This window comes from Heptranchias perlo, chromosome X, assembly GCF_035084215.1.
Source record: "Heptranchias perlo isolate sHepPer1 chromosome X, sHepPer1.hap1, whole genome shotgun sequence".
Lineage (NCBI taxonomy): Eukaryota > Metazoa > Chordata > Chondrichthyes > Hexanchiformes > Hexanchidae > Heptranchias > Heptranchias perlo.
This window is the reverse complement of record NC_090370.1, coordinates 14,618,646-14,635,012: the sequence shown is the minus strand read 5'-3', so window position 1 is coordinate 14,635,012 and position 16,367 is coordinate 14,618,646. Positions and strand designations below refer to the sequence as shown.

Here is a 16,367-nt window from a genome sequence, read left to right as displayed (position 1 = left end):
TCAGTGACTGTAGACGGGGCAGGGTCAGTGACTGTAGATGGGGCAGGGTCAGTGACTGTAGACAGGGCAGGGTCAGTGACTGTAGACAGGGCAGGGTCAGTGACTGTAGACAGGGCAGGGTCTGTGACTGTAGACAGGGCAGGGTCAGTGACTGTAGACAGGGCAGGGTCAGTGACTGTAGACAGGGCAGGGTCAGTGGCTGTACTCAGGGCAGGGTCAGTGGCTGTACTCGGGACAGGGTCAGTGGCTGTACTCGGGGCAGGGTCAGTGGCTGTACTCGGGGCAGGGTCAGTGACTGTAGATGGGGCAGGGTCAGTGACAGTACTCAGGGCAGAGTCAGTGACTGTACGCAGGGCAGGGTCACTGACTGTAGATGGGGCAGGGTCAGTGACTGTACTCAGGGCAGAGTCAGTGACTGTACTCAGGGCAGGGTCAGTGGCTGTACTCGGGGCAGGGTCAGTGGCTGTACTCGGGGCAGGGTCAGTGACTGTACATAGGGCAGGGTCAGTGACTGTACATAGGGCTGGGTCAGTGACTGTACATAGGGCAGAGTCAGTGACTGTATTCAGGGCAGGGTCAGTGACTGTAGTCAGGGCAGAGTCAGTGGCTGTACTCAGGGCAGGGTCAGTGACTGTACTCGGGGCAGGGTCAGTGGCTGTAGTCAGGGCAGAGTCAGTGACTGTACTCGGGACAGGGTCAGTGACTGTACTCGGGGCAGGGTCAGTGACTGTAGTGAGGGCAGGGTCAGTGACTGTAGTCAGGGCAGAGTCAGTGACTGTACTCAGGGCAGAGGTGTTGACTGTACGCAGGGCAGAGTCGTTGACTGTACTCAGGGCAGAGTCGTTGACTGTACTCAGGGCAGAGTCGTTGACTGTACTCAGGGCAGAGTCAGTGAATGTACGCAGGGCAGAGTCGTTGACTGTACGCAGGGCAGAGTCGTTGACTGTACGCAGGGCAGAGTCGTTGACTGTACTCAGGGCAGAGTCGTTGACTGTACTCAGGGCAGAGTCGGTGACTGTACTCAGGGCAGAGTCAGTGACTGTACTCAGGGCAGAGTCAGTGACTGTACTCAGGGCAGAGTCAGTGACTGTACTCAGGGCAGAGTCAGTGACTGTACTCAGGGCAGGTTCAGTGAATGTAGTCAGGGCAGGGTCAGTGACTGTAGTCAGGGCAGGGTCAGTGGCTGTACTCGGGGCAGGGTCAGTGACTGTACTAGGGGCAGGGTCTGTGACTGTAGACAGGGCAGGGTCAGTGACTGTAGATAGGGCAGAGTCTGTGACTGTAGACAGGGCAGGGTCTGTGACTGTAGACAGGGCAAGGTCAGTGACTGTAGACAGGGCAGGGTCAGTGACTGTAGACAGGGCAGGGTCAGTGACTGTAGACAGGGCAGGGTCAGTGACTGTAGACAGGGCAGGGTCTGTGACTGTAGACAGGGCAGGGTCAGTGACTGTAGACAGGGCAGGGTCTGTGACTGTAGACAGGGCAGGGTCTGTGACTGTAGACAGGGCAGGGTCTGTGACTGTAGACAGGGCAGGGTCAGTGACTGTAGACAGGGCAGGGTCAGTGACTGTAGACAGGGCAGGGTCTGTGACTGTAGACAGGGCAGGGTCTGTGACTGTAGACAGGGCAGGGTCTGTGACTGTAGACAGGGCAGGGTCAGTGACTGTAGACAGGGCAGGGTCAGTGACTTTAGACAGGGCAGGGTCAGTGACTGTAGACAGGGCAGGGTCAGCGACTGTAGACAGGGCAGGGTCAGTGACTGTAGACAGGGCAGGGTCAGTGACTGTAGACAGGGCAGGGTCTGTGACTGTAGACAGGGCAGGGTCAGTGACTTTAGATAGGGCAGGGTCAGTGACTGTACTCGGGGCAGGGTCAGTGACTGTACTCGGGGCAGGGTCAGTGGCTGTATTCGGGGCAGGGTCAGTGGCTGTACTCGGGGCAGGGTCAGTGGCTGTAATCGGGGCAGGGTCAGTGGCTGTACTCGGGGTAGGGTCAGTGGCTGTACTCGGGGCAGGGTCAGTGACTGTAGATGGGGCAGGGTCAGTGACAGTACTCAGGGCAGAGTCAGTGACTGTAGACAGGGCAGGGTCAGTGACTGTAGACAGGGCAGGGTCAGTGACTGTAGACGGGGCAGGGTCAGTGACTGTAGACGGGGCAGGGTCAGTGACTGTAGACGGGGCAGGGTCAGTGACTGTAGACGGGGCAGGGTCAGTGACTGTAGACAGGGCAGGGTCAGTGACTGTAGACAGGGCAGGGTCAGTGACTGTAGACAGGGCAGGGTCAGTGACTGTAGACAGGGCAGGGTCAGTGACTGTAGACAGGGCAGGGTCAGTGACTGTAGACGGGGCAGGGTCAGTGACTGTAGATGGGGCAGGGTCAGTGACTGTAGATGGGGCAGGGTCAGTGACAGTACTCAGGGCAGAGTCAGTGACTGTAGACAGGGCAGGGTCAGTGACTGTAGACAGGGCAGGGTCAGTGACTGTAGACAGGGCAGGGTCAGTGACTGTAGACGGGGCAGGGTCAGTGACTGTAGATGGGGCAGGGTCAGTGACTGTAGACAGGGCAGGGTCAGTGACTGTAGACAGGGCAGGGTCAGTGACTGTAGACAGGGCAGGGTCTGTGACTGTGGACAGGGCAGGGTCAGTGACTGTAGACAGGGCAGGGTCAGTGACTGTAGACAGGGCAGGGTCAGTGGCTGTACTCAGGGCAGGGTCAGTGGCTGTACTCGGGACAGGGTCAGTGGCTGTACTCGGGGCAGGGTCAGTGGCTGTACTCGGGGCAGGGTCAGTGACTGTAGATGGGGCAGGGTCAGTGACAGTACTCAGGGCAGAGTCAGTGACTGTACGCAGGGCAGGGTCACTGACTGTAGATGGGGCAGGGTCAGTGACTGTACTCAGGGCAGAGTCAGTGACTGTACTCAGGGCAGGGTCAGTGGCTGTAGACAGGGCAGGGTCAGTGACTGTAGACAGGGCAGGGTCAGTGACTGTAGACAGGGCAGGGTCAGTGACTGTAGACGGGGCAGGGTCAGTGACTGTAGATGGGGCAGGGTCAGTGACAGTACTCAGGGCAGAGTCAGTGACTGTAGACAGGGCAGGGTCAGTGACTGTAGACAGGGCAGGGTCAGTGACTGTAGACAGGGCAGGGTCAGTGACTGTAGACGGGGCAGGGTCAGTGACTGTAGATGGGGCAGGGTCAGTGACTGTAGACAGGGCAGGGTCAGTGACTGTAGACAGGGCAGGGTCAGTGACTGTAGACAGGGCAGGGTCTGTGACTGTAGACAGGGCAGGGTCAGTGACTGTAGACAGGGCAGGGTCAGTGACTGTAGACAGGGCAGGGTCAGTGGCTGTACTCAGGGCAGGGTCAGTGGCTGTACTCGGGACAGGGTCAGTGGCTGTACTCGGGGCAGGGTCAGTGGCTGTACTCGGGGCAGGGTCAGTGACTGTAGATGGGGCAGGGTCAGTGACAGTACTCAGGGCAGAGTCAGTGACTGTACGCAGGGCAGGGTCACTGACTGTAGATGGGGCAGGGTCAGTGACTGTACTCAGGGCAGAGTCAGTGACTGTACTCAGGGCAGGGTCAGTGGCTGTACTCGGGGCAGGGTCAGTGGCTGTACTCGGGGCAGGGTCAGTGACTGTACATAGGGCAGGGTCAGTGACTGTACATAGGGCTGGGTCAGTGACTGTACATAGGGCAGAGTCAGTGACTGTATTCAGGGCAGGGTCAGTGACTGTAGTCAGGGCAGAGTCAGTGGCTGTACTCAGGGCAGGGTCAGTGACTGTACTCGGGGCAGGGTCAGTGGCTGTAGTCAGGGCAGAGTCAGTGACTGTACTCGGGACAGGGTCAGTGACTGTACTCGGGGCAGGGTCAGTGACTGTAGTGAGGGCAGGGTCAGTGACTGTAGTCAGGGCAGAGTCAGTGACTGTACTCAGGGCAGAGGTGTTGACTGTACGCAGGGCAGAGTCGTTGACTGTACTCAGGGCAGAGTCGTTGACTGTACTCAGGGCAGAGTCGTTGACTGTACTCAGGGCAGAGTCAGTGAATGTACGCAGGGCAGAGTCGTTGACTGTACGCAGGGCAGAGTCGTTGACTGTACGCAGGGCAGAGTCGTTGACTGTACTCAGGGCAGAGTCGTTGACTGTACTCAGGGCAGAGTCGGTGACTGTACTCAGGGCAGAGTCAGTGACTGTACTCAGGGCAGAGTCAGTGACTGTACTCAGGGCAGAGTCAGTGACTGTACTCAGGGCAGAGTCAGTGACTGTACTCAGGGCAGGTTCAGTGAATGTAGTCAGGGCAGGGTCAGTGACTGTAGTCAGGGCAGGGTCAGTGGCTGTACTCGGGGCAGGGTCAGTGACTGTACTAGGGGCAGGGTCAGTGACTGTACTCCGGGCGGGTTCAATGACTGTCCATAGGGCAGGGACAGTGACTGTACTCGGGGCAGGGTCAGTGACTGTACATAGGGCAGGGTCAGTGACTGTACATAGGGCCGGGTCAGTGACTGTATTCAGGGCAGGATCAGTGACTGTACTCAGGGCAGAGTCAGTGACTGTCGTCAGGGCAGGGTCAGTGACTGTACTCGGGACAGGGTCAGTGACTGTACTCGGGGCAGGGTCAGTGACTGTAGTCAGGGCAGAGTCGTTGACTGTATGCAGGGCAGATTCGTTGACTGTACGCAGGGCAGAGTCGTTGACTGTACTCAGGGCAGAGTCGTTGACTGTACTCAGGGCAGAGTCAGTGACTGTACTCAGGGCAGAGTCAGTGACTGTACTCAGGGCAGAGTCAGTGACTGTACTCAGGGCAGAGTCAGTGACTGTACTCAGGGCAGAGTCAGTGACTGTACTCAGGGCAGAGTCAGTGACTGTACTCAGGGCAGGTTCAGTGAATGTAGTCAGGGCAGGGTCAGTGACTGTACTCGGGGCAGGGTCAGTGACTGTAGTCAGGGCAGGGTCAGTGACTGTACTCAGGGCAGAGTCGTTGACTGTACGCAGGGCAGTGTAGTTGACTGTACGCAGGGCAGTGTCGTTGACTGTAATCAGGGCAGAGTCAGTGACTGTAATCAGGGCAGAGTGAGTGACTGTACTCGGCAGCATCAGTGACTGTAGTCAGGGCAGGGTCAGTGACTGTAGTCGGGGCAGGGTCAGTGGCTGTACTCGGGGCAGGGTCAGTGGCTGTACTCGGGGCAGGGTCAGTGGCTGTACTCGGGGCAGGGTCAGTGGCTGTACTCGGGACAGGGTCAGTGACTGTACTCGGGACAGGGTCAGTGACTGTACTCGGGACAGGGTCAGTGACTGTACTCAGGGCAGAGTCAGTGACTGTACTCAGGGCAGAGTCGTTGACTGTACGCAGGGCAGAGTCGTTGACTGTACGCAGGGCAGAGTCGTTGACTGTACGCAGGGCAGAGTCGTTGACTGTACGCAGGGCAGAGTCGTTGACTGTACTCAGGGCAGAGTCGTTGACTGTACTCAGGGCAGAGTCGTTGACTGTACGCAGGGCAGAGTCGTTGACTGTACGCAGGGCAGAGTCGTTGACTGTACTCAGGGCAGAGTCAGTGACTGTAGTCAGGGCAGAGTCAGTGACTGTCGTCAGGGCAGGGTCAGTGACTGTAGTCGGAGCAGGGTCAGTGGCTATACTCGAGGCAGGGTCAGTGACTGTACTCAGGGCAGAGTTGTTGACTGTACGCAGGGCAGAGTCGTTGACTGTACGCAGGGCAGAGTCGTTGACTGTACGCAGGGCAGAGTCGTTGACTGTAATCAGGGCGGAGTCAGTGACTGTAATCAGAGCAGAGTGAGTGACTGTACTCGGCAGCATCAGTGACTGTAGTCAGGGCAGGGTCAGTGACTGTAGTCAGGGCAGGGTCAGTGGCTGTACTCGGGGCAGGGTCAGTGACTGTAGCCGGGGCAGGGTCAGTGACTGTAGCCAGGGCAGGGTCAGTGACTGTAGCCGGGGCAGGGTCAGTGACTGTAGTCGGGGCAGGGTCAGTGACTGTAGTCGGGGCAGGGTCAGTGACTGTAGTCGGGGCAGGGTCAGTGACTGTAGTCGGGGCAGGGTCAGTGACTGTACTCGGGGCAGGGTCAGTGACTCTACGCGGGGCAGGGTCAGTGACTCTACGCGGGGCAGGGTCAGTGACTGTAGTCAGGGCAGGGTCAGTGACTGTACTTGGGGCAGAGTCAGTGACTGTAAGCAGGGCAGGGTCAGTGGCTGTACTCGGGGCAGGGTCAGTGACTGTACTCGGCAGCATCAGTGACTGTAGTCAGGGCAGGGTCAGTGACTGTAGTCAGGGCAGGGTCAGTGGCTGTACTCGGGGCAGGGTCAGTGACTGTAGCCGGGGCAGGGTCAGTGACTGTAGTCGGGGCAGGGTCAGTGACTGTAGTCGGGGCAGGGTCAGTGACTGTAGTCGGGGCAGGGTCAGTGACTGTACTCGGGGCAGGGTCAGTGACTCTACGCGGGGCAGGGTCAGTGACTCTACGCGGGGCAGGATCAGTGACTGTAGTCAGGGCAGGGTCAGTGACTGTACTTGGGGCAGAGTCAGTGACTGTAAGCAGGGCAGGGTCAGTGGCTGTACTCGGGGCAGGGTCAGTGACTGTACTCAGGACAGGGTCAGTGACTGTACTCAGGACAGGGTCAGTAACTGTACTCAGGACAGGGTCAGTGACTGTACTCAGGGTCATATCTCAGGTATGATGTGGAGATGCCGGTGATGGACTGGGGTTGACAATTGTAAACAATTTTACAACACCAAGTTATAGTCCAGCAATTTTATTTTAAATTCACAAGCTTTCGGAGGCTACCTCCTTCGTCAGGTGAACGATGTGAAAATGAAATCCTCGAGATGAAATCGCATTTATAATTCACAGAACAATGCTTGGTGAGTACAGACAGTTTTTTCAACTGCCCGTTGCCAAGGCAATCAGTGTGCAGACAGACAGGTGTTACCTGCCAGGTCTCACAGAATATACCAGGTCTCACAGAATATGTATATTCTGTGAGACCTGGCAGGTAACACCTGTCTGTCTGCACACTGATTGCCTTGGCAACGGGCAGTTGAAAAAACTGTCTGTACTCACCAAGCATTGTTCTGTGAATTATAAATGCGATTTCATCTCGAGGATTTCATTTTCACATCGTTCACCTGACGAAGGAGGTAGCCTCCGAAAGCTTGTGAATTTAAAATAAAATTGCTGGACTATAACTTGGTGTTGTAAAATTGTTTACAAATATCTCAGGTAAGTGCAGGACATTTTGTTGGAATTGTATTGTGCAGGAACCACAACTTTATTATTAGTTCAAAAAATGTTTGGAAGTATTAATACTTGAACTGTGTAATTTTAATGTGGTGAAGCCTGTGGTTGTTCTGTGCTTCTGCTCCAGGTGCACTGACACTGGATAATGTTACAGTCTGTCTTTTGCACTGTGATGTGCCTCAGGCAAATGCTTGGTCAGTCACCTAACATTTCACTTATTCTCATTAAGATGATTTTCTTTCCAGCTGTGTACAATAAACCTGCTCCTCGCCCTTTTCACTGACTAGCAAATCCTATGGGAAATGTACATTGGGTCTTTTCAACAGTAATGAAAATTAATTTGCATAAGTCCAGATAATAATGAACTACAGGTAGGACAGATGTGCAAATCTATTCACCTCCAAAGGATCATGGTGTGGAGTGGGTAATAGGGACTCTCTTCATAGAATCATGTGCACTCAGTCATTCCCTATATACATTCCACAGTGCCTGACCTGGACAAAGGGACTGTTGTTCTGTGCGGTGGAGCTGGGCTGTTGCCATTAACAGGCTTCTACTGTTCTTAACTCTACACAACACTCAGGGTTGGACATTTTATGTTTAAGTCAATCTATACATGCAAGTCATTGATAGTGAGATCTTACCTTAGGACCTTTTTGCCCTGTGTGTGATGGGTAGGAAAAAATGATACGTTATACAGTGTCTTTAATGAGAGCTATATCCACATTTATGTAACACACCATTCACAGATTAACAGGGGCTGCCCTAGCTGGGGTGAAGGTACTTGATAATAACCCAGCCTTGATTTCCCACACTGGTGTGGGGCAATGCCAAGTACAGAGAGCTTGGATGCACCTGCATTTGACTGGCACTGAGCTATGGCTGCAATGCTTGCCCATCTGGGTACAAATATTTAACTCTGCAAACATCAGGGAATTGTCTGTCAAATACTCACTATTCAATGCAATAAAAACAGCAAGCACATATCAGAATTTTAAAAAACTGGTAGCAAAATGACCTGTTAAAAAGCAGATTATCAGGTAACCATTAATCCTCCAGCAGAGTTTGATTTTTTTTAAAGAAAAAGAGCTTCTTAAAGTCAGCACATATTTTTGGCAAAACAAAATTGCTCAGTTGGCATTAAGGCTTGGCTCGATAATAAGCATAATTGAATATATATATTTAAACATTTGCAGCAAATATTTCTTTAAAAAAGGCATAATCTGATTTTAAAAGATCCTGTACTTCTCTTTTGCCTTTTATTTACTGACACAAGCAGTAATAAATGTTCAAAGATTTGTATCTGACTTCCATCTTATTTTATACAGGAGACCAACAGTATGCAGGTCATCTGTGGAAAACTGAAAGCATCAGGAGCAGAATTCACAACAATAAATTCAAAGTCTTAAATCTTTCCGATTTGCACAAAATGTACAAAAGAAATAAAATCCCTCATTTTGGTCCAGACACCCAATTAAGAGAAATGTGTAGAAGAATTTGACTGTGCAGAACTTGGCAAATAATTTAAATGTGACATTTGAGGTACAGGTGCTGGTGTATTCACAGCCCAATCTAGTCCCACGAAAATTGGGGAATCGCAGATTTTTCATGTTGACATTCTCGGGATTGCATTCAATTCACATGTCATATGAAACAAGAAGTGAGGGAATGCATGGTGTTTCTGCTGAGGTCAGATGCTTTACAATTGGTGTTTTAGGAGATGGAGGCATTTGAGATGTAAAATCGTGAAACTATGAAAACAGGTTATTTTCTTTTAAATTGACCCAACGTAGTAACTGCTTGCAATTTGATGAAATCAGCTTTCAGAAATGAAAGCAAAAATCGTAGTGTGTGTGACACTCAGCTGGAATGTGGCCCCCTTTTTGACTTGGCTTTTACTTCACGACTGGGTACTTCGTAAATCTGGGACAGACAGTAGGAAAAGACGCCAATGAATGGCAAGCACGTCAATTTCTAATTCTCTTAAAATGATCTTGCAAAAGGGAGAGCTTGCAAAAACCAGCATATCTTCGAACACTTACTGCAGTAATGAATAAAACGACAGCAAAAGAGAAAGTACAAGAAAAATACAGATTGCACCTTTATGTTTGAAAACACAGCAGCCACTGATGGACAAACCTTTCCCAGGGGAGACCCTGGCGGTTGTGCCCATGAATGGGGACTTTACAGTAATTTATTTATATAGGAAAAAAATAAATAAATTACGATCGCTGGGAGCAGCTCGGTCGTTCAGACAGACAGGGCAGCATTCTCCAAAGGGAATCTCAGGATTAGGGCAATCTTTAAACTCTTCGCAGATTATCTCGTCGCAAAGGATAGTCCCGGTGTCACAGACACAGATTCTACAAGGCTCGGGTTTCCACACATCTTTGTCACTATATCTCTGCCCGTCTTGCACACAGTTCACTTGCAGGTCCTCTGTAAGTGAATGGCGGGCGGAGAGGAGAGAAAGAGAGGGCAAGAAATCTGGGTTAGTCATAAATAACCGACTGAGACACACGACAAAACATTCACGAGTTTCAGTACATATCTACTGGTTTTAAGGATTTTAATTTTAAAAATATTATTCTCATTTTAAACTTTCCACGCTAGTTACACTGCAATAGAACAATATTGAATGTACTATAGGAATTCATAAATATGATTACAAAAATATCGGTTTGCATATAAATTATATATAAAAATATATAAAACACTTACACAAATTGTCTTAATTATACATAAGACATTAAATGTCCAGACTTACATATCGGTTAAATTCTTGCAACATCTAAATGAAAACAACTTCAAAGCTAGAATATCCTATTGTAAATCTAATAACCTATGAGCTACTTCATTGTCGTAGAATAACTTTATTTTTAGCAATATAGATGTGTACATATAAGAGAGCGAATTGGAGCACACGCACATAATTTCCAGCAGATGGCTCTATTGTATCACCCCACTCACATTGTAACTCAATGCTAAATATATATATAAATAAACCTCAATAAAACCGCGGCATAATAACGGGTTTTACTATTCCTTTGCTGAAACTATGAGATTTTATTTACAAAGCCTGACTGCTAATTTCCCGTTATAAAAATCCAGTAGACGGCGCTGTGCATCCATTGTGATCAAAACTGGGGAAATGGTCTAATGGAGATATAAGAATATTAAATATGGATTTACGAATATGCAAAACGTTTTTACATTAGTATTTTTCTTTACAAACCGTATTATTTCAATATTTAAGACGTATCAATATCAGGTATTAATTGTAATCGCAGGCAGGTATGACACTTTGGAATGTGCCCAGTTGCTAGTTTGGGATCGGGTTCTCTCCCATGTGTGAGCCCGGTAGACCCTCAGATCGAATGAATAGATCTCATTCTCAATTGACACACAGAGCCGCCGATTCACAACCCACTGTCGGGACCAGGTTAAATAAATAGTAAGGGGATTGCAATCAATCCACACACACAACTCAGTCTCTCCAGGCAAACATCGGAGACACAAAAGCATCATTCAGAACCTTGCTCATATCCAGCTCCTGCTTGCATTCCAACGCGTATCTCAACTGCAGTCTAACTTCCAGTAATAAATAACCCAAGGTTAGCCATGCTTTGAAGACATTATAGCACTTTCGTTTAACACGTATTTCCAACTATTTATATATAATATTGATAAATATTTCAGAGATTCAACTAGCAATTTGAAACATATTGAAACATTTCTGGAAGTCCAGTGAGAGATTTTCACTGCGGATTCGTGCACACTTGGGTAAAGCTACCATTCCAAATTGCAAGGTCACTGTCAGAACCTCTGGGGTTCGGGGCCTCGAACTTTCTGCTATTTCAATGGGGAGTGGGGAGTATTACAGACGCCAGGACTACTTTGAAAACTTTCTGTAACACAGTTTACTAGCTGCGCTGCTCTGAAGTGTTCCTTTGTATTTTTGGACTGAGCGGAAGAGTTTTGCTATGTAACTGGCGCTTTCTAACCACACTATAATACAAACAACTTTTAAAAGAGGAACACGCCTTTCATGTCTTTCCAAATCTACCTGAACTCCAATTTTGATAACTAATGGTGTATTTTGAGGCTCGAATTTACAAACAAGTTTATTTCTCTGCCTTCTTTCAATTTAGCTTCACTTCTGCTCACAAACTGAAGTCTCTAATCTTACAATCAGGGATCAGACACTGCACCCGGCTTACCCCTGGCCAGGTGTTTCAAACTTTCGGAGGGGGGGTGGGGGTTGGTGTCTGGAGCCTCGTGAGTGTTGACTGGTTGTAAAACGATAAAAGAAAGAGTGACTGGCAAGGCAGAGAAGAGAGAGGGAGCCTAGGCCGTATCAAGTGACACAGAAACCTGTCCTTTCTTGTTAGATCGTCATGTACCTTTCATTGTTGCTTTCTGTTGTCACTGAGTTTAGACGAGCACATTTCAAGTTTCATAATCGACGTGGGATTAATCAAAATACTGCGGCAGATGTCCGAATCAGGTTAACAGATCAGTTAGAGCTTTGTTTAATATTTTAAACTGGTAGAAAATTCATAATCTTAGCTGCAATTTGTAACCCTAACTTATTTTGGCTAAAATATAGGAAAATAAAGTTGAGTTAAGCAACTCCAAGTGGGATCTGTGGATGCTATTCTCTGATTATTCTAAAGTTATATAGTCCAAGTGCTCGCTCTCTCTCGCTCTGTGTCCATCTCTCTCATTCCATAGACTTGTGTTACCGTGAATAGAAGGCTGTCAGGGTGCTGGGCAGGACTGTTTGATCCCTAGGCTGGGCCCCTCTGGAGGAGGTGCTCCCCACCCCCCCCCCCCCCAGTCTGGCCACCTATCAATCTCCCTCACAGTTTCTATCTCTCCTCACGCCATCCCTTCGTAAAAGTCTGTTTTTTTTTAACCTCTTTCCTCTTGCTCGCCTCCGGCGCCTGTGTTATGGCTTTGGCTGCCAAAACTTGACACAGGAGCCATTCCTGCACTCCAAGTTTTTTCCCCCTCTCTCCCCCTCCCTCAGTAGATCTGTTATTTATTCTCTTGACCTCAGCATCAGCAGCCTGGCTGGGGAATTCAGGCGATTCCTCCCAAAACCATCATGAAATACTCTCCCAGCTCATCTGAGCTCCCTGCACACTCCACACTCAATGTGGTTTGAGGACTTCTTAACACATTTTTCAAACTTCCAAATTAATTTATCCTTTTAGTGCTACTTTAAGATAGTCTCTGCTAAGATTTCAGTTCAACCCCACTGCTTTCTCCTGGTTCCTGACCCCAAGTGTCAGGAGTTGGAAGCTGAAGATTTAAAAAAAAATAAAGGAATTTCAACATAAAATGCTGGAAAAGCTCAGCATTTTCTGTTTTTATTTCAGATTTCCAGCATCCGCAGTAGTTTACTTCAGAGTTAAAGGAATTTCGATGGATTGGGGGAATTCTGATCTTCAATTCTGCCGGATTAAAGCTTCCCTGTCTGGGTGTGTATTACTGATTCAAACACCCCCCCGCCCCCCCCGCCAAGGACCTGCACATACTTTGAACTAGACAAGTGCTGCTCCTGAAAACCGGAATCCCCTCTCCTCCGATCCCCCTATCACAATCAAAACAATTTCAGAAAATAAATATTTAAAAAACAGGCTCCTTTTGATTTCACAAACTCGCTTCAAACTTTAAAAAGGTTTCAAGCCGACACGATATATCAGAGATACAGAACTCCCTCACATGACGTCCCCCCCCCCGTTACTTTTAAATAGTGCCACAAACATTTTAAATAAAAAACAAAAAAGAACGATCAAAAAATTTATAAAAGTCTCATTCTCTGTTCCCTTGCCCCAATCTTTTCATTTCTGAATTTCCAACTGAAGACCCTAAAACTAATCATAAACTTTTATTTTACACGAATTCACTTTTTGCAAACAAAACTGTCATTTTTTTTGAAGAATGAAAAAGATACACTTACGGATATCTGCGCCTTGACATTTGACAACAGCTAATAGAATGGCTTGCGTCGCTGCAAGCAGCACTAGTGTTCGGGAGTCCACAAACCTGAACATATCTAAATATTAGATATGCAGAGTCGTTATGTGGATGAAGAGAGAAGAGGAGTCCCACGATTACCGAGCCGTCATAAAGTCAACCTTGGAACGGGTAAAAAAGGTATCCAGTACCGGGCCCCAGCAGAAACTCAGCGCTCTCTGCTCTGGGCCGGGTACCGCAGTTTTAAGTCCGCTCTCCCTTCAATGACTGCGTATATCCCCACTGTTTGTGAATCCGATCCACCCCTTGCCCCCCAGCCGAGCTGTAACCCGACCCTCTCCAATCCTTTGCTCGCTTTCCCCATTCACCAAGGCCCCGCCTTCCATCCCAGCCAGCAGCCCCCAAAATACTTTAAAAAATAACTTTCTAAAAAAACTTTCAGTGAATTTTATCATTTTGTTAAAAAAAACTGACGGTTAAAAAAAGTTTTCTTAAAAAAAAACTCTTTTGAAAGTCAGTTATAACACACACTTTTTCTTAAAATTGTTCATTTTGAACTTAGCATGGAGAAGTAGAGTTTTGCTGAGCTTTTCGAGAAGTTTTATGCAGACTTTTTGAGACTGAACTGCCAGAACAGGAGCTGGTGTCCCGGGCTTGAAAGAGTTTCTTAGTCTTTCTGATTCTCTATATTCCGGGGTGAGATGAAGCCAGTGCAGGGCGACAAACCCAAGACCACCTAAAAAAAACCCTCCTGATTTATAATAGCATCGCAAATTTAGACCGACTCGAATCAAACATTTATTTCAGCAAGTGTTCCTGAAGTTTCACGTGTGTATTCTCTTTTTGTGATTCAATCCCAGGAGCTCCAGGGAGCTTTACTTTCAGATCAGCTTTTTTCTCTCTCTGCAACACTGCAGTGCAAGCTCAAACTAGAACAGGAATCTATTATAGTGAAAAAGAAACGTTACTTTATGCTTGGCAGGTTCAATTGAAATTTGAAGTTGTGGGAATTTAGAAGAAATCCTGCCAGGTTTTTATTTAACTCCAAGAATCTTTCAGAATTATTTTTACGTTTTGTTTTTCTGGATGGGAGATATTTAACGATATTTCTTTAAACAGTGAAGTGTCTTTCTGACTAATATTGGATAATTCAGATTTTGTTTTTTAAAAGCCATGAGCGTTAGTTTAAGGGACAATTCTGCTCACAGTAATTTAATAAAAATTTCACTGTCACATGCATAAGACGAAGTTGTGCAAACAGGTTTAGAGCACAGTCCGTTTTCACAGTTTATTACTTTAAAATAATCACGATGTATTTGATACTTTGTTCACCTGTCGCAGTTTTGTGAGTTTCAAAAAGTACTGGGGAGTGAATGTGTTAAAAGTGTTCCCAGTGACGGGACTCTGGCACACGCAGAGACAGTTGTGTGTCCGATTTTGAGATGTTCCCAGGGCTTTAGGCTAGCTCCTGTGCGGACTGACGTGCTCCCGGTTGGGTGCAGGAGCACCCTTACACTCCCTGCACAGTCCAATGTGTAGAATGGACTAATTCATTGGCCATTGATACTACACTTGCACCAAAATGCATCTCTCCGGTGTCGGCTGCACACTAAAACTGTGACTGAAAGACTGGGGCTATAATGGGCATGAATTCATCATTTGCGTTGAAATCTAGATGCTGCTGTCCCTGACCTCCATGCTTCAGTCCAAAAGACATCAATGGAATATTTTTGCTGCTTTGTCTGAATCACATTTTATGTGTGGTCCCCAAGATTCTAATTCCCTCCAATCTCGTGCCTACTCCCCAATCTCAGTCTAACTGACTCATCTCCAACCAGCTCCCACCAGCAGTTTCTAACTTCAACTTTTGTCTATCAGTCAAACTTGACAACTTTGCACTGAAATGCAAGAACTGCTGGGTTTTAACGTTTTGTTGTTTTTTTTGTGATAAAAATGAACAGTGAGAGACATTTGTGAATGAATTTTTTTGGTGCCGGCCCCCTCCCCCAATAAACTTCATCCTGTGGATTTTTTAAAAATGGGGATGGGGGAGTTTGACAGCTGCCATTCAGAAAGGACAACCACTTGATGGGAGAGCGTCACTGGAAATCCGACCAATTGGAGCCTGAGGTGCGCAGAGTCCTAACGCGATTGGTTCAAGTGTTAAGGTGGGTGGGGTGGGCTGTTGTCACTGGTGTCGCACCACAATGGAAAAACGACCCAGTGAGATGGATAGAGAAACAGCTTCCCATTCTGTGGAGGTAGCTTGGGTTAGCATTCCCGTTACATTCACCAGGCTGGATAAATGGTCAAGTTTACACAGGGTCTTAGATATTTTCAGAATAGAACATTGAAGAATGAATGAATCTACAATAAAAATTGAAAATACTGGAAATAGACAACAGGTCATTCAGCATCTGCAGAAAAAAGGCACTTAACGTTTTATGTATAACCCTTTGTTAGAAATAAAAGTTGAAAGATAAAGAAACCCCTCTGAAGCATTAGAGAGGAGAAACAAGGTGCACAGAGGACTGGGAGAGACAAATAGCATGAGAATAAAGATTAGTTCAGAAATAGGAGGGGTCAGACAGGGGGGGAAATGTGAGGCAGACTGGAATGGGTTTGGAATGCATGTGCGTAAATGCACGGAGCGTGGTAAATAAGGTTGGTGAGCTGCAGGCACAAATTGCCATATGCGATTATGATATATTGGCAATAACAGATACCTGGCTTAAACAAGGGGAGGAATGGGAACTTAACATTCTTGGTTACAGTGTACTCAGGAAAGATAGGGAAGGAAAGAAAGGAGATGGAGAGGCAGTATTGATCAAATATACTGTTACAGCATTGGAAAGGGATGATGTATTTGAGGGTTCAAGGAAGAATCTATTTAGTTGGAATTAAGGAACAATAGAGGAGCTATTACGCTGCTGGGTGTATACTATAGGCCACCAAATAGTGGGAAGGAGATAGAGGAGCAAATTTGCAGGCAAATTGCAGAAAGATACAAGAACTATAGAGTAGTGATAATGGGGGATTTCAATTATCCTAATATAGACTGGGAAAATAACAATGTTAAGGGTAAAGAGGGGGAGGTTCCTGAAATGTGTACAAGAGAATTTTCTTGATCAGTATGTTTTCCAG

At 47.7% G+C, this 16,367-nt stretch overlaps 1 protein-coding gene across 1 annotated transcript in view; it reads right to left on the bottom strand.

Moving 5' to 3' along the window:
- The window catches only part of col2a1a (collagen, type II, alpha 1a), a 174,441-nt gene extending 160,991 nt beyond the window's left edge, over positions 1 to 13,450 (bottom strand). The window contains exons 1-3 of the mRNA XM_067976758.1: positions 13,207 to 13,450; positions 9,465 to 9,677; positions 7,883 to 7,899 (exon numbers count right to left, since the gene is read on the bottom strand). Of these exons, the coding sequence (XP_067832859.1) occupies positions 7,883 to 7,899; positions 9,465 to 9,677; positions 13,207 to 13,300 (324 nt within the window). The 5' untranslated portion in view covers positions 13,301 to 13,450. The remainder of the gene's footprint in view (positions 1 to 7,882; positions 7,900 to 9,464; positions 9,678 to 13,206) is intronic.
- Between the last annotated feature and the right edge of the window lie 2,917 nt (positions 13,451 to 16,367).